The sequence below is a fragment of the Drosophila eugracilis genome, unplaced genomic scaffold (assembly GCF_018153835.1).
Source record: "Drosophila eugracilis isolate 14026-0451.02 unplaced genomic scaffold, ASM1815383v1 contig_1765, whole genome shotgun sequence".
Taxonomy (NCBI): domain Eukaryota; kingdom Metazoa; phylum Arthropoda; class Insecta; order Diptera; family Drosophilidae; genus Drosophila; species Drosophila eugracilis.
The window spans coordinates 2,711,345-2,734,126 of NW_024572605.1; the positions used below are offsets into that span (position 1 = coordinate 2,711,345).

The 22,782-nt window shown below is 42.6% G+C and overlaps 5 protein-coding genes across 6 annotated transcripts; 1 reads left to right on the forward strand and 4 right to left on the reverse strand.

Annotated features, from left to right (window-relative positions):
• Positions 1 to 476: 476 nt before the first annotated feature.
• LOC108108976 (calcium and integrin-binding family member 2) lies at positions 477 to 3,195 on the reverse strand. Its single transcript, XM_017217232.2, has 5 exons — positions 3,046 to 3,195; positions 2,927 to 2,961; positions 2,308 to 2,450; positions 2,098 to 2,220; positions 477 to 900 (listed from the first exon to the last, which is right to left on the reverse strand). Exons 1-5 carry the CDS (start codon positions 3,094 to 3,096, stop codon positions 683 to 685), a joined length of 570 nt encoding a protein of 189 aa, XP_017072721.1. The 5' UTR covers positions 3,097 to 3,195; the 3' UTR covers positions 477 to 682.
• A 403-nt stretch (positions 3,196 to 3,598) lies between these two features.
• LOC108109240 (inositol-pentakisphosphate 2-kinase) lies at positions 3,599 to 12,450 on the reverse strand. The gene is given in 12 exon segments (XM_017217717.2): positions 3,599 to 4,280; positions 4,350 to 4,576; positions 5,107 to 5,664; positions 5,899 to 5,956; positions 6,608 to 6,754; positions 7,625 to 7,683; positions 7,744 to 7,971; positions 7,973 to 8,035; positions 9,468 to 9,568; positions 10,349 to 10,501; positions 11,117 to 11,796; positions 12,364 to 12,450. Coding segments are annotated over 11 exon segments (2,067 nt in total). The 5' UTR covers positions 11,433 to 11,796; positions 12,364 to 12,450; the 3' UTR covers positions 3,599 to 4,123.
• A 121-nt stretch (positions 12,451 to 12,571) lies between these two features.
• Positions 12,572 to 12,885, reverse strand: LOC108109242 (daisho2). Its single transcript, XM_017217719.2, has 2 exons — positions 12,756 to 12,885; positions 12,572 to 12,694 (listed from the first exon to the last, which is right to left on the reverse strand). The coding sequence occupies exons 1-2, from the start codon at positions 12,820 to 12,822 to the stop codon at positions 12,621 to 12,623; spliced, it is 141 nt and encodes a 46-aa protein (XP_017073208.1). The 5' UTR covers positions 12,823 to 12,885; the 3' UTR covers positions 12,572 to 12,620.
• Positions 12,886 to 14,040: 1,155 nt separating this feature from the next.
• On the forward strand, positions 14,041 to 14,369 carry LOC108108986 (daisho1). Its single transcript, XM_017217244.2, has 2 exons — positions 14,041 to 14,174; positions 14,249 to 14,369. Exons 1-2 carry the CDS (start codon positions 14,099 to 14,101, stop codon positions 14,299 to 14,301), a joined length of 129 nt encoding a protein of 42 aa, XP_017072733.1. The 5' UTR covers positions 14,041 to 14,098; the 3' UTR covers positions 14,302 to 14,369.
• A 2,931-nt stretch (positions 14,370 to 17,300) lies between these two features.
• On the reverse strand, positions 17,301 to 20,713 carry LOC108108985 (carbonic anhydrase 15). 2 transcript variants are annotated; one of them, XM_017217241.2, is made up of 2 exons: positions 20,616 to 20,713; positions 17,301 to 18,301 (listed from the first exon to the last, which is right to left on the reverse strand). In XM_017217241.2, exon 2 carries the CDS (start codon positions 18,231 to 18,233, stop codon positions 17,346 to 17,348), a length of 888 nt encoding a protein of 295 aa, XP_017072730.2. In that variant the 5' UTR covers positions 18,234 to 18,301; positions 20,616 to 20,713; the 3' UTR covers positions 17,301 to 17,345. The 2 variants fall into 2 exon arrangements, with proteins under 2 accessions (XP_017072730.2, XP_017072729.2); XM_017217240.2 differs by having other exon boundaries at positions 17,301 to 18,314; positions 20,616 to 20,701.
• Positions 20,714 to 22,782: the final 2,069 nt, after the last annotated feature.

Below are 22,782 nucleotides of genomic sequence, written 5' to 3' on the forward strand. Positions count from 1 at the left end.
GGATTGGACCGACAGGCAGATGCTCAAATGTCAAACAAGTTTAAGCTGAAAATTGGCAAAATTGATAAAACTTTGACAGTGCGCACAAACACACACACACGCCCACGTTGATAAGAGTCTGGTTTACGAGAGTGTGTGGCCTGGTGTTCCGGTGGCCTGGGGGCAGGACGATTTGCCAGTCCGTCTGATTGGGGTCAGAAAAGGGCAGGGGAGCAGGTCGCAACTCGACCCGACTGCATGCATGGGCTTATAAATTTTATAATGCTCCCTGACATTTGACATGCACATTGTCACGACAATTGGCCCGTGGAGCCTGCAGCTGGACCCATCCAGAACCAGAACCCGACATCGAACCCGAACCAGAACCAGAACCAAACCCTAAACCCGCAACCGAAGCCTGCAGCTGGGGAGGCAGCTTAATCACACTGATGGCACTTTTATGCTATCTGTTCGGCTATGTATATTCGAGGAAAAAGCGCACATAAACAATTTAATAAAATAGGATAAACACTGAGGAAAACTGGAACATAAATTAAGTTCAGCATATCGAACTAACTAAATTTAAAGTTTAATAGAAAGAATTTGCCTCCAACAATAAGTTTATTACTACCACAGAACACCGCATTGCTTTTAAAAATGTCAAACATGTTTTCTCCAAGTGCACTTTGGGCCAACGAGCATTTTATATTCTGATGTGGAAGGTGGAAAGGAAGTCGGGAGCCCGGAGTATAACGTGCTCGAACTCCAAAATTGATAACTTGCCATCACCATCGACGTCGGCCTCCTCGATTACCTTGTCGGCAATCTGCTGGTGCTCCTCCGGACTCAGCTCGTTCTTGGTCATTGTTGTCAGGCAGGACATGAGGTCAGCGTGCCCGATGAAGCCGTCCTGATCGAAATCTGCAAAGTTATGCCAGACATAAGTACACACACACAAGTGCTGTGTGAGTCGATGTGGATGTAGATGGTGGGCGTTAGGTTGGGCAACTGTGGAGATGGCTTACAAAACTTGACATTTTCTTGCACAAAAGTCAAGTGATGTGTGCCAAACTGAGTTTGCCGCACAGGTAATCGCCTGCTGCACGTTTCAATTTGTGTCAATCTAATAATGCACATTGAAATAAAGTGTAGCTGCCTCTTCATCGCTTGACTTTCGAAACTAGTTTAGCAAAAATTTCTACTACCACTCGACCTGAGAGATACTTTGCATCCTATTGATTGTTCGCCCTCCCCCTCCACTCTCACCCACTGTGGACTTTGGCCCATTAATTTCGAGTGCCAAGTGCACAATCAATTTGCACCAAAACTTTCGCCCCATTTATGGTGGCATTTTTCAGATTCTAATTTAAATTTCAATTAAAATGCTTATTAGAATTTATGGCTGCCCTTGAACTTTGGACCTGCAGCCACCGCAACACAAACAACAATAGTTGCCTGAAACGGCGCCACAATTTACCGACCCGCGAGTCGCCCCATAGTTGTTGTATGCCACATTTGGCGGCCAGGGCCATCTTCCACATGCTTCTCCAGCCCACTTTGCCCTTACCCCTAGAAGACCAAATGCAAAGAGGGCCAGCACACACTCACGTACCATGCCAAAGACAATAAACACGGGCTGCGGAAATGCATAAACAAAGGCTCAAAATGCTGGCCAGCACAGCAGCTGGAGCTGCAAATGAAGATGGAGCTTGGAAGCTGGTCTTCTCCACAACTAGTGATGGCAAGTTTATATGGTAGGCAGATGCACTTGGTTCCTGTATTTAGGGCCTAGTTTCAAACTAGTTTTTTATTTCATATTGGAAGTAGTGCCTTATATAAGGTTCAACAACTAGTCGGATACGTAATTTCCCAATAGAACATGCGCCTTATTAACTTGCTCGTACTTTTTACTAAAATCGTGTGAATCTTATACATAGCTATAAAACTCTATTCCTTACTTTTAACAAGTTTATTGAGCAGTTTCCACTTTTTGATATGCCAAGATAAGTCTGGAAATCTTAATTTGCATTGTTCATTGTACTTTCCCTACTAAACCTTATACATTGTTTTTCCCATCACTGACCACAACAACTGAAATCGAGGGTAACGCGAACTTACCATAAATTTTGAAAGCGTAGAAAACTTTAATGTCCCTCGGCGCCTGCTCGCTGAAAACGGAGAGGGCGTCCAGAAAGTCCTCAAAGGATAAATTGCCCTGGCCATCGCGTGAGAAGGCCTCGCCTGCGAAAATGGAAAATTGCTATAGTCTCTCTGTTTTTTGGCTTTGCTTTGCTTTGCTTATAGAGGCTCTGGTCCTTTGTAACGCACATATTCGCCGGCGAAAGGGATTCTCACGCAACTCGGGCATCTTCTCAATGCACTCACAGGGAACCTTAACACTCGAGGCCTGACCTTCGGTCATTTGGCGAGGCACCAAATCCGGCCGCAGCTCACGAAATCGTTTATGAACGCTGTAACGTATGGAAAAACAAAGATGGTGGATTAGTTTTAGTGGATGAAGTGTGGAATACTCTTTCCCAACAGATACCCATTTCTTCTAACTAGATAATGGAAGTAAAGATGGATTCATTGATCATTAATGCTACTGATTAGTGCCTTATAGATTAGTCAGTAAAGTCAGATAGGTGGAAGGTTAAGATGGCATCCTCTTGAGGACGGTTATCAATAAAGTGGATACTGCCCGAACTGGTAATCCCAAACCGAAAGGGTATAGAAACCGATGTTATAGCGAAGTAAAAGGCCAGGGAGATGACGGGCTTTGTGTTTCTGAGTGTCTGTCGTGTGGGTATTCTCTTCTGCCTGGCGTTTTTTGTTGCCGCCGAGAGGCAAACAATAGGAAGCTGCGAACAATGGTAGGCGGTGCTTTGTCTGCCGCCATATGAAATGGAATAGTTTTGGCTTATTACGGGAATACAAATGGCCTTACCGCAGAATTTCCTTGCGCGTGAAGAACGTGCAATCCTTTCCAATAGGGCGAAGCACCAGCAATGTCCATGCATGAAAGGGAATTAGCTTTGGGTTCGCTCCAACTGATTGATTGCTCACCTGGTAGTCATCCAGTTCCTGCTCCGTAAATGTCACAACTTTGTTGCCCATCGTTTCTGACCACTCTGTATGGTACGGTTCGTTTCGTTTCGGATAGGATTGGGATTGGTTTTCGCGTAGCGTAGCTGCCGGCCAAACTGGTTAGTCCCAAGCGTGAATACCAACTGACACTGTAGTCGACCGTGGGCCAACTCCCAGCGCCATAACTTTGCATAGCTCCATAGTTCCCCGGCTACGGACACATCCTGCGGCGCCTGGCCAGCGTATGGCTCCCGCATTCGCATGGAAATTAATTAAGGAGTGTTCAGGCCCGTCACTCCCACTTCTACTCCCAGTCCCACTCCCACAACCTGTCCCATAACTATACCCTAGCATCGTAGCTTTTACAGGACAGCGCCGTGTATCCTGTGGCTTGTTTGCCCCTGCTGCCTTTTTCGCTGTCAAGCTGCGGCAAAAACCGTTTTCATAGGTGCGGCCCACAAAGTAACTAGAAAAATATGGAAAAACTAAGCCAACTTGAATACTACTGATCTACCGAATGAATGATACCTAATATATTTTCATTAGATATTTATTTTAAACCACATTATACAATATTTTCACCACAAAAATGGTGTCTTTTCGACAATATAAAAGGTAATTAGAGTCATGATAATGTCTTTAATTCTTTCTTACAGTTCAGAGAGTGAGAAAAATGTAAAAAAGTGCCAAACATTTGATTTCCGCTATTCAGTTTCTCCAGTTATTAACTTAAAATCTCCAAACGAATCATGGAAACCTCGGCTTAGCTTCCCTTCCGGCCAATTAAGAAGATTTAAGCCAGGAACATGCTAGAGTCTTAGTCAGAATGTCTGACACTTTAAGCGCTTAATAACGTAACCATCCGCTTTTAGGTTGCAAGGACTCACACGAATTCAACATACCCTTGTCCTGCTTAGCAACCGGGTATGAAACGAACTCGAAAAGCTGCTGCACAAAAAAGAGCAGCTAAATTTATATTGAGGAGAAAAGTGTAGCACAGTTTTGTGAGCCCGACAGTCGATGCGTGCGGCTTTTAGTTGGGTGTAAAGTTTATTAATTAATTTAATGCTCGACGGCACTTTTCAATTTCACGTGTCTGCGCTATGAATTTATGAAAGTGACTGTCGGGCTTCGGATCCAAATCCAGGACACAGAGCTTGGTTAGAAAGTGATGACCCAGCAGGGAGACGCACCAAGGCTGCACTGCAGCGTCGCTGCAGGAGATTGGGAATTCGATTAGCACCCGAGCAGCGGGAAGGCGGAATTGTGTGGATAATACTTACCTCTGGCCAGCTGGGCAATCGGTTTCGCATTCGATTTCGATTTCCTGAAACGTCAACATAATCGAGCAGTCCAGGGCCGTGGCACCTAGCATGTAAGCCTGCTCTTCATCCGGCTCGAATTCCGCCTCCTTTCTTTCTTCCACGTAGGCCAGCAATCCCCGGAGTGAGTTGTAAGTGGGCTCGGAGTGGCCACTGTAGCCGGAATGCCACATGAAGTCGAAGTGGCGCTGCAATTGCCAAGAAATGTTACTCGCACAGCACAAAGCCACTTGGCCGCCGTCCATTGCCCATTTAGCCGCCTCTTCGAATAAACTTTCAACTCCCAGCCCACCTGAGCATTATGAGAAAAAACAAGGATGTAAAATCAGGGGATTGGTCTGAACCTTGAGATACCCTAGCAAAGAGATTTGCATCTTAGAAGTCATAAAATATATACAGCTCTTCTAAGAAGCACACTAAGGTTGGTTATCATTAAAATCAGCAAGGTCAAAAGATAAATCACGATCCTTTCAGGGACTGATATCTTAAATCTGGTGAAATATGTTAGGGAAAAGAAAGCCTAGTGACTCTGACTAAGATTAAATTTTGTTTGTGAGGTTAAACAAACAATCTAGCCCACCATAGGGCCTCCTTTAAGGGTATGACAAAGCAAACTCGAACTATCTGCAATTGCCAAGGTTCTCTGGGGCAAGAAAAATAAACAAATCCAAACGGACATTCGAGGAGGAGTGGGCAGCAGTTTGATTGGTTGGCTTACCTTTACCAGCAATTGCAAATTCAAAATTTTTTGCAGCACACAATTTTTTGGTAAGCGAAATATTTCCGCTTTGTTGATTCGTGCTTGAGTTTGATTCTCAGGCTCATTCTGATTCCGATTTCGGCTTTCATTTTGATTCTGATTTTCATTCTCATTGCGACTCGTAGCAGGAGTTGCCTGTGTTTCCGGTTCCGTTTTTGTTTCCGTTCGAGCTGGCGATGCCAACACATTGCCACATTGCAGTTGACTTCTCGATGTTGCTTCTGCGACCGTTGTTGTTTCCATTCTAGCCACTTTTGTATACCTTTGGGTCGTGGCTGTTGCAGCAGCTGCTCTCGTCCTCGTCGTTGAGGATTGACCGGCAGTGACAACAGAGCCGGTTGCCCTGCCTCCGAACTGCAGGACAACATTAGCGGCGCCAATTCCAGCAGCTCCGGCCTTTGTCTCCGTCGCCGCAATTGAAACGCGACTCTGATTCAGCTGCTCTGGCTCCGGCTCTTGCCTCTGATTCTGTTTCTGGTTCTGATTGGGGCCCTCTGCTTGGTCGGATTCCGGCTCCTGCACAGAGAAAAATCAATGCAATATAAGCTTCTTATTGCCTCTTTATATAGATATTGCAGAATGGTTTCAGAAATGTCAGTGAAGGTGTTACTAAGAAGGGAATCGTGGGTTTAGGTAGAGTTTCAGTTAGAAGTTAGTTAGCGTATTCAAGAACTATAGTTACTTACTGAAGCGTGCTTATAATACAGATAGGTTATCATATAGTTAAACTATTTTTACAGTGTAGCTTACCTTGTATTCCCTGAGCAGACAGGCCACCAGCAAATGTTTTATAAGCACCATAATTTCACTGGAGAATTTCAGAGATTTTATGGCCATGGCGATGGCGATGGCGTTGGCGATGGCATTGGTTGAATTTTGTTTGTTAGCGTTTTCAATGCGCATTCCCATTTCGTGTGGTCGTTGTCGGCGTTGTCAACGTGGTGCCAAAAGGTGTTGAAGCGACACAGCCACGGAAAAACATGGTCAAGGGTGTGGGTTGTGGGAGAGGTAAAAGTTGAAAACCAGGTGAATATCGGGGACTAGAGAGAGAGAGAGGATGCAGCCGGGAAAATGGCCATGTTGGCATTTGGCACTCGAGAATTTGTGTTTGGCTGTTGCTTCTTGCATTATTTATTGAATATTTGCGTGTGGCCGAATTGCTGAGAGTTCTCCTCTTCCTCTGCTCATGAAAATTTATGCCAGGGCAGGAGTGACTCGAAGAGAAAGTAATTATAAGAACTTTTCGGACAATTTGAAATGCCAGACAATTCGGCTCCAAATAAATAAAATGATTTCAAAAGGAATCAAACCTGAATTCTAAATTTTCCCAGCTCTTAAATTCCTCTCTGACCATCACCAAAATCTAAGGACATCTTCCTTTCAAGCTGAGCCAGCGCTTGTTTTTATTTTATTTTTAATACTGCCAAGTCGCATTTATTTAAAAGCAAGACTGACTTACCCGGGAAAGACACGCGAGTGCAATTCATCGAAGGAAATCGAATTCGCGTGATCGCCATAAATTAAATTGCCGTTCTGAAATACACGTAAATTATTTTGCGGGCAGGCGAGAAGTGCATCCAAGGCATCGAGCATACGACTGGGTGCACTAAAAGCAGAGAAAATAACCAATGGAAATACATCAGCGGACATGTCTCTTGTACAGTGCGTATGATAATTATAAGGTATATGAAGAGGAGAAAGTTGAAATCATAACAAAGTGTTTGAGGTGTATAAGACTTATGTGCAATAAAGATGTAAGAATTAGATGAGTATCCTACATGATCCAAGTCATTCTTAGTCAATTTGATACGCCTGAGGTGAGCATTAGGCTGCGTAGAGCGTGCACTTTCGTCACGTGCTGTATTTATGAATATTACTATTAAAACTGATGTATATGCATACAGGATATATGGAAGATGCTGGCACCCGAAACAAAGGCAAAAGAATTGGCAACAATTTTCGAGAGGTCGCGGGAAAGGAGCTGGAGTCGGAGCCATGAAAAGTGGGGACAGGGCAAAGGAAGGCAGGCGGAGCAGGCGGTAAACCGGAATGAAAGCGCAAGCAAATTGAATTTTGTGCACGGATGCACGCATGACTTGAAACAGCGGGCCGCAAATAAACGAATGAGTTGGGGCGAGGGCAGAGGACTGAGGACGGGAACTGGAACTGGGATTGCAATTGAAGTGGACCCAGAACCGTCCGGACTATTCAGGGTCCTGCCGTACAATAAAGCAAAAAAAAAAAAAAGGAAAAGGGAAAATAATACAGAAAAAAGACGGCACTAAAGCAGAGAAGGAGTGGCAAACAGTAACCGAAAGTGTTGGAATTATGAAGCACGACAGGACACGCAAATGGAGCAGATTGAAATTTATGACTCGATGTTCGTGCCAAAGGAGCGACCTCTGGCTCCCTGTTCATTGTCCGGCTGTACGGTGTACGGTGTATAGTGTCCGATGTCCGGGGTTCGATGACATACCCAGAGAATAGATCCAACGGACAGTAGTGGCCCAACCGTTTGATTTTCCCATTGTGCAGCTGTCGAAAGGGAGTGAATGAAAAACTAAAGTGACCTTCGTTATCGTCCCACTCACTCACCTTCAGCAGTTGCATGCTGCAAAAGCGACACCAGCACTTGTCCCCGACTAAAGGTTCCGACTCCACCTGTTTGGGGGGCTCCTCCTTTGGCTTTGTCTCTGCTCCTGCCGGCATTAAATCAAATAAATCGTTGACATCACTTGCCAACTGGAGCCAGCCTTGTTTGGGTTTTATTTCGATGGCATATGTATCGCCCAGACGACGGACACCGGTCCTCCTTGTTCCTGCTGCCTCTCGCCTCTCCTCCGTCGCTTACTCCTCGTCTGGTTTCATCTCCTGTAGTGCCCTTTGCCTGCAAAATTATATCGTTTCGCTTATTTGCTCTCACTCCTTTGCCACGTCCCCCGATCCCGATCCCGATGCCGAGGAAATGGAGTAAAAGGAAGGTGCCGGCATGTCCTGCCATGAAATATTATGCCTGCCGTGTACCGCGAACTTTTGCCCTGGCGTTGATGCCATTTTGACTTGAAAATGCAGCAACGAGCGCAGCAGGAAAAAAGAGGAAACCATCATGAATAAAGCTACCATGGTTTCGCATGGGTTGGGATCGGGTCCTTGGACAGGTTATCGCTACTCCTCCGCCTGCTCCTGCTCCTGCTCTTGCTCCGGTTACGTTGTTGTTGTTGCTGCTACTGCTGTGACATAAAACAAAAGTTGTTGCGCTGATTGTATGATGAGTTATGGAGCCAACGGCCGGCACGGCATGGCCGCAGTTCTCCATTCGCGGCTTCCCAACTTGAAATTGAAAATTAACATTTAAAGCCGCAATTAAATGGTTTTTTCGGCGCTTACCTTTTTCCCTATTTTTTTGCCCGCAATTCGCCCTGCGCGATGGAACACACAATATGGCGTTAGTTATGGCCACGTTGTATATACATATGTACCGCTTTCTATGGCCTTTTTTCTGCCCCTGCTCCGCCGGTTGTTTGTTTCCTTTGCTGGCAATTTTATTTCGGTCAATGCTTTGGCACCAAAGCCATAAATTCAATATGTACCCACCGAGCACGGCGAACAAATAGCCAAAAAATGCCAAAAAGAAAACAGCGGCGACCGGCAAATGATCGAATCGGGGTGTACCCTGAAATCCTTCAAGGGGAATCCCCTCAACACATAAGCTTCCAACTAGCTAAGCTACCCGATGGCTGTCCGATTCTGGCGGACATAGAGCATATAATAAAAGTTGCAGCTATGGCGGCACTTTCAAAGCAATTTCGGCATCTTTTATAACCGCACAAGTCCAAAACCTAAAACCCAAACCCAAAAAACCGAACCAAACGAAACGAATCGAAATGGCCAGTGGCCATTGGGTGGGGGCAAGGTTGCAAGTAACACCAACAAAGTGTTTACACTGTTGCCCACTTTAATTCAAAACAAAGAACCGTTGATTTATGGGCCTTGGCCAGGGTTTAGCTACGAATTTGTATGGTGGAGGTGGATGAAGCGGGATTCGTGGGTTTGTTAGCCGGATGCCTCGGCACAAAGGCAAACTAAACCGCAGCAGGAGCAGAAACGGCGGCAGCTTTAGCTAACGTGTCCAGCACATATGGCCAAAAATGCCAATATTGTCCTTGTACAAAATACACAATTTATTTGAACAGCAACAGCAACAACAACATGACTCCAGCCAAAATAGCAGCCTCAGCGTTCAGTATTCAAGAGCAGGAGCAGGGAACTGTAGGAGGGACTGAAGCTGGAGCCAGAGCAGCTGACGACGACCAACTCACCTGTAAATTGGCAAGTAAAACATCGAACGTGGCAGGCAATTGGGTCACATCTGGCAGCAGCAGGCCGAATGGCCCCACAAATTCCTTATCCAGACGCGAAACTGCAACGGGTGGAAAACAGACGGAATGAAAAGCGGGAAAGTCAGTGAAATTGGGATGGTATATGGGATAGAAGGGGATACTATAGCCGAATGAATGTAAAGTGCAAGCGCCAGCATCCGGCGATTATTGATATATAGACGCCGCTGGCGGTGGGTTAGACTGCGAAGGTGAATGATAAATCGCTGACCAGTTCTGCCGTTCTGCCGTTTTGCAGTTCTGCAGCGTTGCAGCCTGTTGCTGGCTGCCGGGCATAAACCCGATTTTGATATATGGCCACGACTATGGCGTCCGCCACTAATCAGTCCCATGTGGACGGGCTGGTGCGCCAGAAACTGAAACTGCCACAGAAACTGAAACTGGAGCAAGGGATCTTTCCCATCGTAAACGTCAGTGAAAGGGACTGGCCTGGGACGTGGGATGGAGCACTAAAATGCTCGTTTATGATTGATTGCAGTGGCTCTAAAAGGCTTTGAAAAGAGGCCAGGAGAAGCAAGGGAGAGTCGATGGCGGTTGCAGTGCAATGGCAAAGGCCAAAGGGAGGCACTGCAGCAAAAGCTGATCAAATACAAAATTTGCTACCACAACCGGGCAACACCAACACAAAATACCACAGTGGAGATCCGCTTGAATGGCGTGGAAAACCCGCTATCGGTGAATAGTTTTCCAGTTTAGCAGATACATTCTGTATTTACACAGCAAAAAAACGAAGGGTTAAAAACAATCTAAACTTAAAATGTTATTGCCAAATAAAGATAGTTCCTTTTGCCCAGTGCACTTACCCGGTCTTTGGGCGCGTATGTGCTCGTTTATCCAGAATCTATCGTCTTCCTTTGGTATGGCAACAATATCCGCTCCGCAGACAAACTCATTTCCTAATAGACGGCGCATTATCCCGATATAAGCCATAAAATCCGGCATTGTCAAGTCGCCAGCTGGAGATGGAGATGGAGATTGAGATGAAGACGGAGATGGAGACGAAGAAGGTGGTCCAGCAGCAGCACGAGAAGAATCAGCAGCATCACGAGGAAACATAAGAGAAATGTGGATAAATGAAATAAACACATTTGATGCAATGGCCAAAAGATGCACAGAGATAGAGAGATTCCACAAAGGGCAAAGGGAAAAGGAAGTGGGTGGCGGTTGGCGGTGGGTCAAAATCCAGCCAACCGGGCAATAACCAAAGCACAATACTCAAATTGGCTGCTGGGAGCAAGGAGCAGGGAGATGGAATATGGGCGATGGAGCAGCAGCTTGTCTGGGTGTTTGAAGTTGCACGCAACCATTTCCTGTCCAACAAAAAAGGGAAAATGTGAGGCAGCCCAGCTAACAATAACAGGGCTGGCCCGTAACACTGCGAGAAAGTTAAGCTTGCTTTTTAAATCTTTTTAAAGAAAATTATAAAAAAATAAACTAACTAACTTAAATTGTTTAACTAGCAATTAGATATTCTTCTATAAGATTTATATTTTCTTCTAGTTTATTATATTTCTAACTGTTAGTTTTCCTAAACAGTTTTTATATCCAATTCTTGGCATGTACATACGAACCTTTTTCATTCCCGGCTTCGGCGGATGAGTCGCTCTGCCCTTCCGGCCGGGCAACCTCATCCGAATGCCCACTCCGCTCATGCTGGCGCAGTCTGCTGGATATCATTTTTGGCAAACGTAAAACTTTTTTAAATTGCGGCAAGGCGAGCACCAAATTTGCATTACCCTCCGCCCGATAGATCAACTCAATTTGGCGCAGTTCCATCGCCGCGGGCAGATCCAGCAGGGCGTGCAGATTCTTGGCGGTCCACTGTGGATGTAACTGGGGCTTTAGCCCGATTCCTGGGGAGCGAGGCTCCTCTCGTACAGCTGTCATGGCTAGTGTGCGGGTGTTTTTGGTTCGTTGCCGTTCGTTGTCAAAATGCAACTGGCGCCCTCAGAAGCCGTCTCCCTCTGACCTCTGACCCCTGACTCCTGATGACCCCTCCCTCGGTCTGCGGCGCGCCAGTGTTGATGATTGCCGATTGTGGCTTGTTGTGGTCGAGTTCTGCGGCTTTACTATTGTTATTGTTTCTGCTTTTGCTCCTGCTGCTGCTGATGCCGCTATGGCTGCGGCTGTGAGTCCTCCGTCCTTGCTATTTGTCCTGTCGTGGGCGCATTTATGTACATTTATTGACCGGCGATAAGATGTAGCAGCAGCCAGGAAGTCGTCGCCGGCTCAAAAGTCAGGTCACCAGGCGCTGTAACACAGTAGAGAGTTTTTTTATTGAAATTTTTTGGTTATATTGAAAATAATTTACCCAAGTATTTTTTCAACACATTAAATACTTACTTAAATAATATATTTGAATTTAAAGCAAACTTAAGCTCTGTTTTTGCTGTGTTCTTAAGAAATCTTTTTTAATTAATCAAAACATAACTATTTGATTTGAGGTTTTATAACATATTTGTTTTATTTTAGATTTAATAATAGCACAAAGTTAGTCAACTAACATAATACCTTTAATAAAATGTTTTAAAAACATATAATATATAGCTAAAGAATTATGTACTAATTTATTAAGTAACAAGTTTATTTAATAATATTGGATGTTATTTACTTGAATAATCCTTCCGAAACCTCTCTTACTCGCCACTAAAATAGGATCCTTTAAAGGATCTGCAAAGGATTTTAAGATTCCGTCTTTTAAAACACGTTGATTGCTTGTTTTATTGAAGTTTATAACTTAGCTTTAAGATCCAAGTTTGATTTTTCTGTTTAATTACATTTAAACATAATTATTTGTAATTTAACGAGTAAGTTTTACCACCATTATCGAAATGCCGCTTTTTTAAACGAAAATATATTTACTTTTTCAGAACAGCTAATCAGCTGAGATCATTTCCAGTGTGTGCACACTAGGAAAGAAAAATTATTCAATTCCAAAGTTTTAGTATTTTTATGACAATGTGACCCTTCCAAACAAAGTGCGCCATTTTCAAATAAGAAGGTGAAAACAACATAGTTGATATTTAAGTTTTAAGTCATTTTTTATTTGCTTAGATTATTTTTTGTGCCTGATCCTTAGTTTTTGCGAATGTACTGAGAGCGATCGGTCTGAATCAGTGTGTGTCCGCCAGCATTGATGACTTGGGTACCTAATCAAAATTAATCAGATAAGTGAAAAGCGCTGATAAGTCTGTCAAAATATGTGCTTACCGGCCTCCGCCGTCGCCAAAGCCGCAATCAAGGCAAAGAAAAAGCCGCAGATCTTCAGACAGTTCATGTTTACAGAGTGAATACAAGTTCTACTTTGATTAGCGATTTGTGGGAACACCGCTTATATAGCTCAATCAGATGCAGTGAGCGCCAGCTGGGGGCTTGGAAATCAGGAATTTCCAATGGCAATCAAATTCCCCAGGGTCACGCTCGGGAATCGAGCGGGATCTTAGCTGATAATGCGCGTGTAGCCGATGTGCCGGAATACTAATGAATGCATACACGAGAGTAATTCTTTTTGAAGGTGTGAATTGATTTTGATTCGGATTGACTATGTACTTGTCACCATTATACCTGTGTGCATGCTTTATAATGTTACACCTTAATAATGTTTAAATATAAAACTAACTAATCTATATAAAATTTTAGAAAAATTATACACAAAAACATATTCTTCAATTTGTTGTCTATTATAAATTCAAAAATTATTTTATTTAATTTCTCGTTTAATTTAAAAAGTTAGAAAAAAATACGAAATAAATATTTTGTAATTAGGGGACTAAAACTAATAAAGCGTAACATAATTACAATCAACAAAATTTTAAATTTAAAAATCTATATTTTTTTGTAAGTTTAAGGTTTACTTTCTTAACATGTAATAAAAAACTATTTAAGAAGCTTAGTCCTTTAATAGCAAAAATAGTGCTGTCTTTCCATACTTTGAAAATAGAGATAAATTGTAGAAGTTCGAACTCCCATGTCTCACGAACTCTATTAAGGCAAAACTTTGATAAGCTTTTATATCTTGACCTTTCGCAACGCCTACGAAATCAATCTTGATTGCTTGAAATGAAAAGCGCACCTTACCAGTGGGGAAAATCATTTGCAATAAAATGTTTATTGTTTTCTGCTTAAGATATGCATTTTGAGAATACCAAGAATTTCCTAATAAAAACGTTTAATAACCTCTTTCGGGAGAAACTCCGCAAAAAGGGTATTGTAAACAAACTAAACTGGATTGCATACTGCGCTGTTGGCATCGAGTTCCAGTTATTCTAATAGTCGTTAGTCTACGTAGTCGAGTGTCAATAACCAGCATTAATTGAATTGCGTAGAAAACCCCGACAGGTTCTCGCTTCACATGAATCGCATTGCATCAACAACAATCGGTTCTCTGTCTGACGAGCTGAGAGATTAGCCGATCTTTTAACCTGTGCAATCCCCCAGGTTGGAATTGCCCAGATTCGATTGCTGAACGTTCGACTATAAAAGAGCTCCCGATCTTCAGTGGGGCATCAGTATCTCAGTCGTACTACAAAGCCCAACAAACCTCAAAAACCAACATGAAGTTCTTCCAAGCCGCCGCCCTCCTCCTGGCCATGTTCGCTGCCCTGGCTAATGCCGAGCCTGTTCCCCAACGTAAGTTAAAACTTTATTACAAGACTTAAATTTAATTATTAATAACTATTTTCGAATATCATATAATATTACAGCTGGAACCGTGCTTATCCAGACCGACAACACCCAGTACATTCGCACCGGTTAGAACTGGAGAAAGATGTTAGCTTATGTGCCTTCCTATTTGAGTTTTAAATAAAAAATACTAAACGGAAATATTTTTGTGTTTAAATTATTAGTTTAACACAGGAATTTAATTCACACAAATTTCAGAGGGTAACAGGTTAATCGTAATCAATTTGGATCGAATTTGTGATTACCCCTAGTAAAAATGTCGAACCCCCCTAAACCTATAGAACAGCAAGACTTCCGTTAGCATCATCACTTAAGTAAAACCTAAGAAGTCTTGAAAATTGGTTAATAATGCTAGTTTTACATATAAATTTGAATAATTCTTTCATTAAAAAGGGGAAAAAAATGCTCGTGATATTTGGCTGCTTACATAATTGCATTTGCATTCATTGTGTAAAGCAATCAAGTACTTTAAAAAGATTATATATTAAGATTATTTTAAGAGAGCAATCATATTACCCCTTTAACCTGAGTAGCCTCAGAGGTTGTTCAGATAATGGAGTGAACGTTTAACTATAAGAAAGCTTCTGATCTGCATAGAAGCCTCATTACACAGAAGGCAATCAAACGCCACCGAAATCAAGATGAAGCTCTTCCAAGTCGCTGTCATTCTTCTGGTCATGCTCGCTGCCCTGGGAAATGCTAAACCCGATCCCCAACGTAAGTGCAAGCCCTCAAAACTGTTCATAAAATATGAATAATTTTTTATAAAATTTTGTTAAGCCAGGAACTAGTTTATCAAATAGTTGATAGTCGTTACAGGCTCCGCAACGGTTAGGGCTTTAAATTCTCATTGAGGTAATGAACCTTAAAAAAGTAATCAGATTTTAAAATCAAAACAAGTCACAAATAAAAGCTTAAGGCACGTGCAATATAATGTTAATGTTTATACGAGTGAAAAATAAAAACTTTTTCATATCTTGTTTAAAAATTGATAAATAAAACGTGGAAGCAGCTCTTTTAACAGATCGCATAGAATGCATTTCAATCACTACTATAAGGAATATTTTAAAAAGACAACAACCTTTTAATTTAAATAAACAGAGATAATGCATGAAAAAAGTTTCATTTAGTAAATTAATATATAGCAGAAATCCAATTAGCCTATATAAGCTAAGCTGAACGAGATTTCTGCGGCACAACGGAATATATAAACAAACTGTGAAGGAATTTTAGCTTTAACAAGTCGAAGTATAAATACTCTTTCAACACATCTATGAAAACCCTGTTGTTTTTAGGTTGATGATATACAAAACTGTAACTAACGTTAAAGTACCCCCTGCTAGGGTGTAAAACTGGTTCAGTTGACTTATTTTCATAAACAAAAAGTTGGGCATTTGCTGACTGATCAATCGACACGTGCAAATTAATGGTAATTAAAGCAAACACAAACAATTTGTAATCGCTGTTTTTGATATTAATCCTAAAACCATAAAAAAGGGAGAATGTTTCTTTATTTAAAGTTATTCTTCTTGATTGCTTTGTTTTTGTCTTAAACTGATTGACAGCGAATCTATGGCTGTCACAGATTCAAACCCATCGCTTGAGTCTAGACATGTGCATCTAGTATAGGACCAACTTGTTATTCGCATCTAAATGGAAATTGTTTGGAGCTTGTTTTAATTGTTTGACTTGCAAACTGCTGACGGCTAAGCGGCAACGATGGGCTGAACTGGGCTAGATGGCTGTTTGGATGTGCCATTTGGACAGGAATTGTGGCCACTCGAAAACAACAGTCCATATTTATATATATGTATAAAGGATGCCCGACCGGCCCAACTTGAAACAATTTACCAAGCGAAAACTATTTGGTTGTCCTGTTTCAGCCACTGCCTCAGTTTCAGTTTTCAATTTTGAGCTACTTTTGCTGGGCCATTGTTTTACTTTGTGCCACGCCCACCAACAGCTCCGCCTCTATATGGTTCGTTACATCAACAATTATTTTAAACTTTCGCCGCAAATATTTCCTTCGCTGGTTTTACGCCTGAAATAAATCGTAATAGGAGTTGCCAGTTCAAAATGTCTGCCGGCGACAAGGTGGGGCTGTGGAGTAAATATATACTAAATATATATATAATCTTGAACCGGACCACACCGGATCTGTTCCCCGAGCTAATCCTTTTGATATTCGTGCGAAGGAATTCCGTAGCCAGGAACAATTTGCGCCGCTTTTGAAGTAGCCAACTATGCTGGCCCCCAGTCGGTTCCTTTTGCGGTGGATGTGGGTGATGCTGGGCCAGTCAATAAGCGAATACCACGCTTCCTTCCTTTCTTCCTGCTGATCCCTCCCTCACTCGAACCCGGATCCGGAATTCACCGATGGATTCGCTTTTGGGCCAAAACGTTCAGCTTCAGGTTTCCCAGGCTTTCTGTTCAAAGCGATTTTTGACCGTAACTTTTAGCCAATCAGTATTCGATTCCCCTTTTTGGCCCGGCGGGCGTTTATTGAAAATTAATTTCGACAATTTTCGCAACTGTTTTAGCATTTGCAGCTGCGAGGCATTCTCCGATTTTCTCCCCTGCCCAACACGAAATGAACAAATTCCCCAGGACTCGCTCGTGCCTGGCCAGCACACTCCCTTTTGCACTTTGACTATTTGCCTGGCTGCACCTGCAGACAGTCGGTCAAATAGGCAAATAGTTGGCCAGGATCCGGAGTCAAAGGCTGATGGACTAACTGACTGCCTGGCTGACTGACTACCCATGGGGTGCGAATCACGAACAGAATGGCTCAAATTGCTCCTCGAGGACTGAGGACTCTCGAACTCACCGCATTTCCATGCACGTCGCACAGCTTTAAAGTTCCAAGTCTGAAACGTAGTGAATTGCAGAGCAGAGCACGTCGACAAAGCTTACTTTTATCGCCAGTCTGCGTAACGATTTTAAAATTTTCTCATACAGATGACAGGATTTTTTGAAAAAATTAGCAACTTTTTGTAAAAACTAGGAAAATTCAAAACTGAAATAAGACTCCAACTTTTACCAGTCCTTGGGAGGAAAAAAGCCTTTATTTAATATATTTAAAATTTATAAAGTATTTGTATTTTGTATATCGGCTCCTCAGTAGTTAAAATATACACAACGATGGCCCAACGGCTGTTCTGGACGCCCATTGCTCGTCATCCTTTTGCCATCCTCTCGATAAAGGGCTGCAAACTGGGCCAATTGAAGAGAATTGACGTTGAAGATCGCCTTGTTGATAAACCAGGTGGTGGCCACAGTCATCTCCCCATTGTCGTAGGTGCCATTGTAGGTGTAGTGACTTCCGGTGAATGGTCTAATTAGGAACCCCAGCTCGAAGGGTGGCAGCTCAATTGTAGATCCTGGGTGCAGGATCCACTTGAGGTGATCACAGATCTGCTTCAGCTCTTCGTTCTTGTAGGGAGAAATCTTGAACAGATAGGACAAGGTTAGGAATTCAAAAGTGCCATTTTGATTGAGACATCGATGAAGTGCCTGCATCTCCAGGCAGAACTTCTGGTTGCCAATCGAATGCTCGGATTGCAGGGTACCCCACTTGAAGATCGCCTCCACAAAGTAATATCTACCTTCCAGTTCAGCTCCGCTCAGGTAGGGCAAAAAGTTGATGGGAGTATAGACCCGCAAGATAACTGTATTCCCGTTATTTTGCAGAACAGTCGCCATCGGAAGATCCTCGTAGTGGGTCCATTGCAAAGGGGGATTGAGCCGCTTTCTCTGCACCACGTTCTCCGATATGTTGATGGGCGAAGGCTGGAGTTTCAGCATCGATTGAGTCCTCATGTTGGCCACCGTGTTGGCCACATCACGGAAGATCGTTCTTCCCGAATAAACATTCAGGATAAAGGCCAGAGCCATCGTGCTGCTGACCAGTATCATAATTACCCACGAATTCTCCGCCAGTTTCATCACAAGGCCGAAATAGTCTAGGAACTTCACCAAGAGGTGTTTAAATATGGGGACCAGCATTTCACCAAACTTTACAAATTAACAACTAGTTTATTTGAAAATGCCAATCAGGAAATTGAAATTGTTATCTGCGGGAAAAGGCTGTGGTAATTGTTGTTAAGACAGTAGTCAGTATTCTAAATTAATCAACAAATTGAAGGAGCTAAATAATACATTTTATGTAATTAAAATTGAAGTGGTATTGTTTGGGCAAAAACACAGTCAAACAATTAATCTTGATATAGTATCATTATTGTCTTTGCAAACACTGAAAGCAATATTTTGAATAATTTCTATACTTTTATTCTTCCATTAATGTTTTTGCCTAACTCTTAAAAACCCTTTGATTAACATTTGTGAATGCCATTTGCAGAAGAGCCCGCAGAAATAAATGAAATTTAAAGACAGAAAAACTATAAAAAAGCTAATAAAGTTTTTATAAATTATGTCAACTGATTTGAAAACGCTTATTTATCGCAAAAGCAGACCACACTGGGCACTTTTCCTTTCAATCTGACAAAGAGCAACCTCAATGCTGCCTGGACTTGAAGTTCCCAACAAAGGGTCATCCATCGGAAATCAGATGCAAGAGGCTTTGATCCAATGCTCAGTTTACCCTTTCAATTAGGCGGCTCATTGCCTGGCTTAGTAATCAACTAATTACTCAACAGGCTGTTCAGTACCCAGTACCCGTCACTTTGAGAAATGAATATTGGTCATGAGCATAATCTAATCAAAACTTGGACTGCATGGCGGCTGAAGTGCAGTGTTCGGATATTGGCCAAGGAATCCCAGGAGGGGGCTGCCACTAGAAGTGGGTCGAAATATTAATTTGCTAGGATAGGTCAGTTACACTTGTGACGGGCACATTTACGACCATGTGCGTCCATGACTAGGCCGGCTCTGAAGTTTTGTTGCTCCAAAGTGAGCCATTCAGGGCACACGAAATTGTGACCCCCCAAAGGCCATGAATGTGGGATCCTTTTGTTTGGGCCACGTTGGATGCACTGGAAGCGCTGAGCCATAAAGCAGATAGGCCCAGGACAAGGACAGGGGACACACAACGATGTCGGTTTATGGGGCTTTGTGCCAGGGCACTAACAAACACGGCCACGCACACGGCCATCCAGGATGGCAACTCGAATAAATACCTAGCAAACACAGGACTCGTGCTCCTGGGAGGCGGTGTGGCGGGGCATCCTGCATCCTGGCTGCCAAAGTTCTCGGCGCGTGCTTCATAAAATAGTCATAATGCATGTTTTTATGAAATATGAAGTGGCCAAAAAGTTGCTGCCCAAGCAAAAACCCAATGAAACCAAACCCGAGACCTCCGCACCTCCGGCGTCTATTTGGCCTATTTGGTGCATAAGCCAAAACCAAAATGTAAATATTTTGCCATGTAATTATTTGTATACAGGACTCGAATCCGACGTCCCGCTCTCCATTTTATGAGTGTGTGTGTGTGTGTGTTTATGCAGAGTCTTAAATGTATTAGTGAGGCCATTAAAAGTTGCCAAGTCTCTAAGGAGAGCAAACCGAAGAAGTGAAATTGCATTGGGATTTTGGTCTTGGCTTTGGCTTCCATAAAATAATCATCTATTGCCAGGAGCATCGTTTTGGCGAAAGGATTCAAGATTTTTGACTGTTTAAAAAGTCTGATCGCTATATAAGGTAGACAACCTTTGCTTTAAATGTAACTAAGATAAATCTTAAACTGAACAGGAGTATACTTTATAGGGCCTAAAACGCTTTTTATCCAAATTTACCAGCCATGAAACGGGTATAAAATTTAAAACAACATTTCGTTCACCCTTTAAAAATACACTTTGGCATGAGCTTTATTGCAGCTTTTCTGCTACAGGGCTAAAATGTTGAATTTTCGTTTGTTGTGGTCATAGGTAAAGTTGTTTACAAAAGGGGGCCGGGATATGTATTAAGAGTGCCGACCTTTTGCGATTGACAGGCTCATGGTTTTACGCTCAGCTGAAACGGTTTTACGGTTTTACAGTGAGCTGTGGCTACTGTCAATATTAACTGCTGCCCAGTAATTAAATTGAGACCATGGCAGGCACACAAAAACGGGCGCAAATTATTGCCCCATGTTGCAGCTTTCGTTTATGGACCACCCAAAAGCTTGTCATTGGCACTCAAGGGGAGGGATATCGTAGACTGCTGTTCAGTTTGGGCTGGCGATAACTTTTGACTTCGCAACACACAAATATGGCTGCAACGAGGTGAGTTGACATAAGTAGGAGCATAATAACGAATTTATTGTCCCACTTATTTCCACTCTCCTCCTGGAAAAATGTATATTCAGGCAACTTTTATCGCTGCCGAAACGCAAACTTTCCCGGTTAAAAAGCAGCGCCTGATTTGGCAAGTGCCAGGAAGTTGGTAACTTACTTTCTTTCCTCCCTCAGCGATGTTCGAACTGCATTAGCAAATCAATGCGATATCGGGAAACTGGGGGTTTCAGCCAGGTATTTCGACTTTTAAGCACAAAACAATTCAAACGAATAATTATCAAAGTTTTAATTTGATAGCATTTTACAGGTTGCTGTGAGAAAATCCTTTTTTCTTTCTTACACTTTGAAAATTTCATAAATCTTGTTAATCCTCTCAAAAGCTTCCATTTTTGAAAAGTATTAGCTATTAAATTCATAATATAATTATTTTTTTTCAGTTTGAATATATTCTTCGTCTACATTTTAACGTTTAAGTGTCATTTTACCAAGAAATTTACCTTTTGGCCTTTTGCCGTTGGTCCTTGATTAACGTTTTGTCTCATTTCGCTTCCAATGAAATTGGCCTTGCTCCCGGGCTGTTTGAGCAGCAAATGCTATCCAATTTCAGCTGCAAAGAGTTATTAATCCCGAATGCCACTCCCCATTTCCATCGTAGCCTCGCTCAGTGAAATTGCTTGTTTACTTGGAATTATGCAAATTTCAGCGCAATCACAGAAGTGATGAGGCCAAATGACAAATACCACGCCCATCCCCGTGTCCTCCGATTTCATGGCCAGTTGCATTTCATCTCTAAGCCCGTTCCTGTAACTAAAATCCCCTTAAGTGCTTGCTTTGGCTGGAAATTGAAAAGAAATTATTACAACTTGTATTTGCATTTCGCCGGCTGGACTTCACCGGAGGTCCTGCAAGAGGATGAGAAGGGGTTGTGGGTTTTTTTTTTGACCGCCTCGGGGATTCAATGCTAAAAGTTTTCGGGTTTTTCGGGCAACAAAAGTCAAGGCATCGGACCAAAACCGGGAAATGTATGCAGTGTAGTACGTACAGTGCAGAGAGGAATTTATTTCCCTTTTGGCCCTCCGTTGATAACTGCGATGGATCTGGCTCGTCCTTTCGCAGGACTTGTTATTAAAAAACTTTCGCCGAGTGCGTCGCATGTTTGGTTCTACTTCTACTCGGCTATTTTCCATCTTATTTTCCTTGCTCGCCGGCGAAAGTTGAAGTTCAAAATTAAAAGGATTAGCAAAAGGGCGAAGGGATGCAACGGGGACCAAAAACAACTTTGTAGTCTATTTAATGCTAAGGTTATTTTTTCGGCACGCAAATTTGGGCAGGAAGGAAAGTTTTTTGATTGCAAACTTTCAATGTGACTGCAGCGAGTTTTTTCTTTAGCTAAAAATGAAGAGGGTGCAACTTATTGAGGGCCCAGCCCAAGCAATTTTTTGCACCTTAAGTGGATCGGAGATTGTTCTGCCTGCCTGCCAAATGAAATCTAATTCAATTTCTAATAATACCCCAAGGAGACTGGGACATAACTTTGCCAAGACTTGCTTTTGTGTTGCTCGAAACTTTTTGCACCCCTGCCATATGTGTGTGTTTTTGTTCGGGTCTCGAAATTGAAAAGCAAAACTTGGCCTGCAGTTGAGCCAATGGAAACTGCATTTGTATACAATGCATTCGAGCTGTCCAAAGTTCAGGGTCCTTCTCTGGTGGCTCTGCGTGTGTGTGTGTGTGTCGCATCAGGCTGTCAACACTTTGCCTTTGAATCGAGCTCCGGGATTCGAATCGAGCGAGCACTTTCTTTACCGCTCCCCCGACCTTTTGTTGTTGTTTATCGGAGCGCAAAAGTTTGCGATGGAAGCTGCAAAGTTTGAAGAACTTTTCCTGCCCCACGTCGGTAAGCTGCAACAGCAAAAACTATTAAAAGTGTATCGACTCATTGGAGCTATGGCTATTTTTTAAGCCAAGCTTATCGAATTACACGTTCGACATGGGACCGAGAAGGCAGCTAAGTGATAACCGTGTTTATGCCACTTCAGTGTTTCATTTGTCTATGCTGTGCAACTTGCCACGGGGACAGATATAAAAAAGTACCAAGTCAATGCACTTGTAGAAGACTTTAAGTATTCGACTGCGTTACTAGCCATAAAATATAGTGCAAATAGGGAAATATGTGGTATATTTTGTCATACCTTTGATTTCACAAAGATTTTCCTATATTTCTTAGTCTAAAGTTTCTCTCTAAGTTTCAAAGTGTAACTTACTCTCTTAGCAGAATTTTTGTCTGTGCAGGAATGACTGCAAATCAATGACAAAATGGAAAGGTG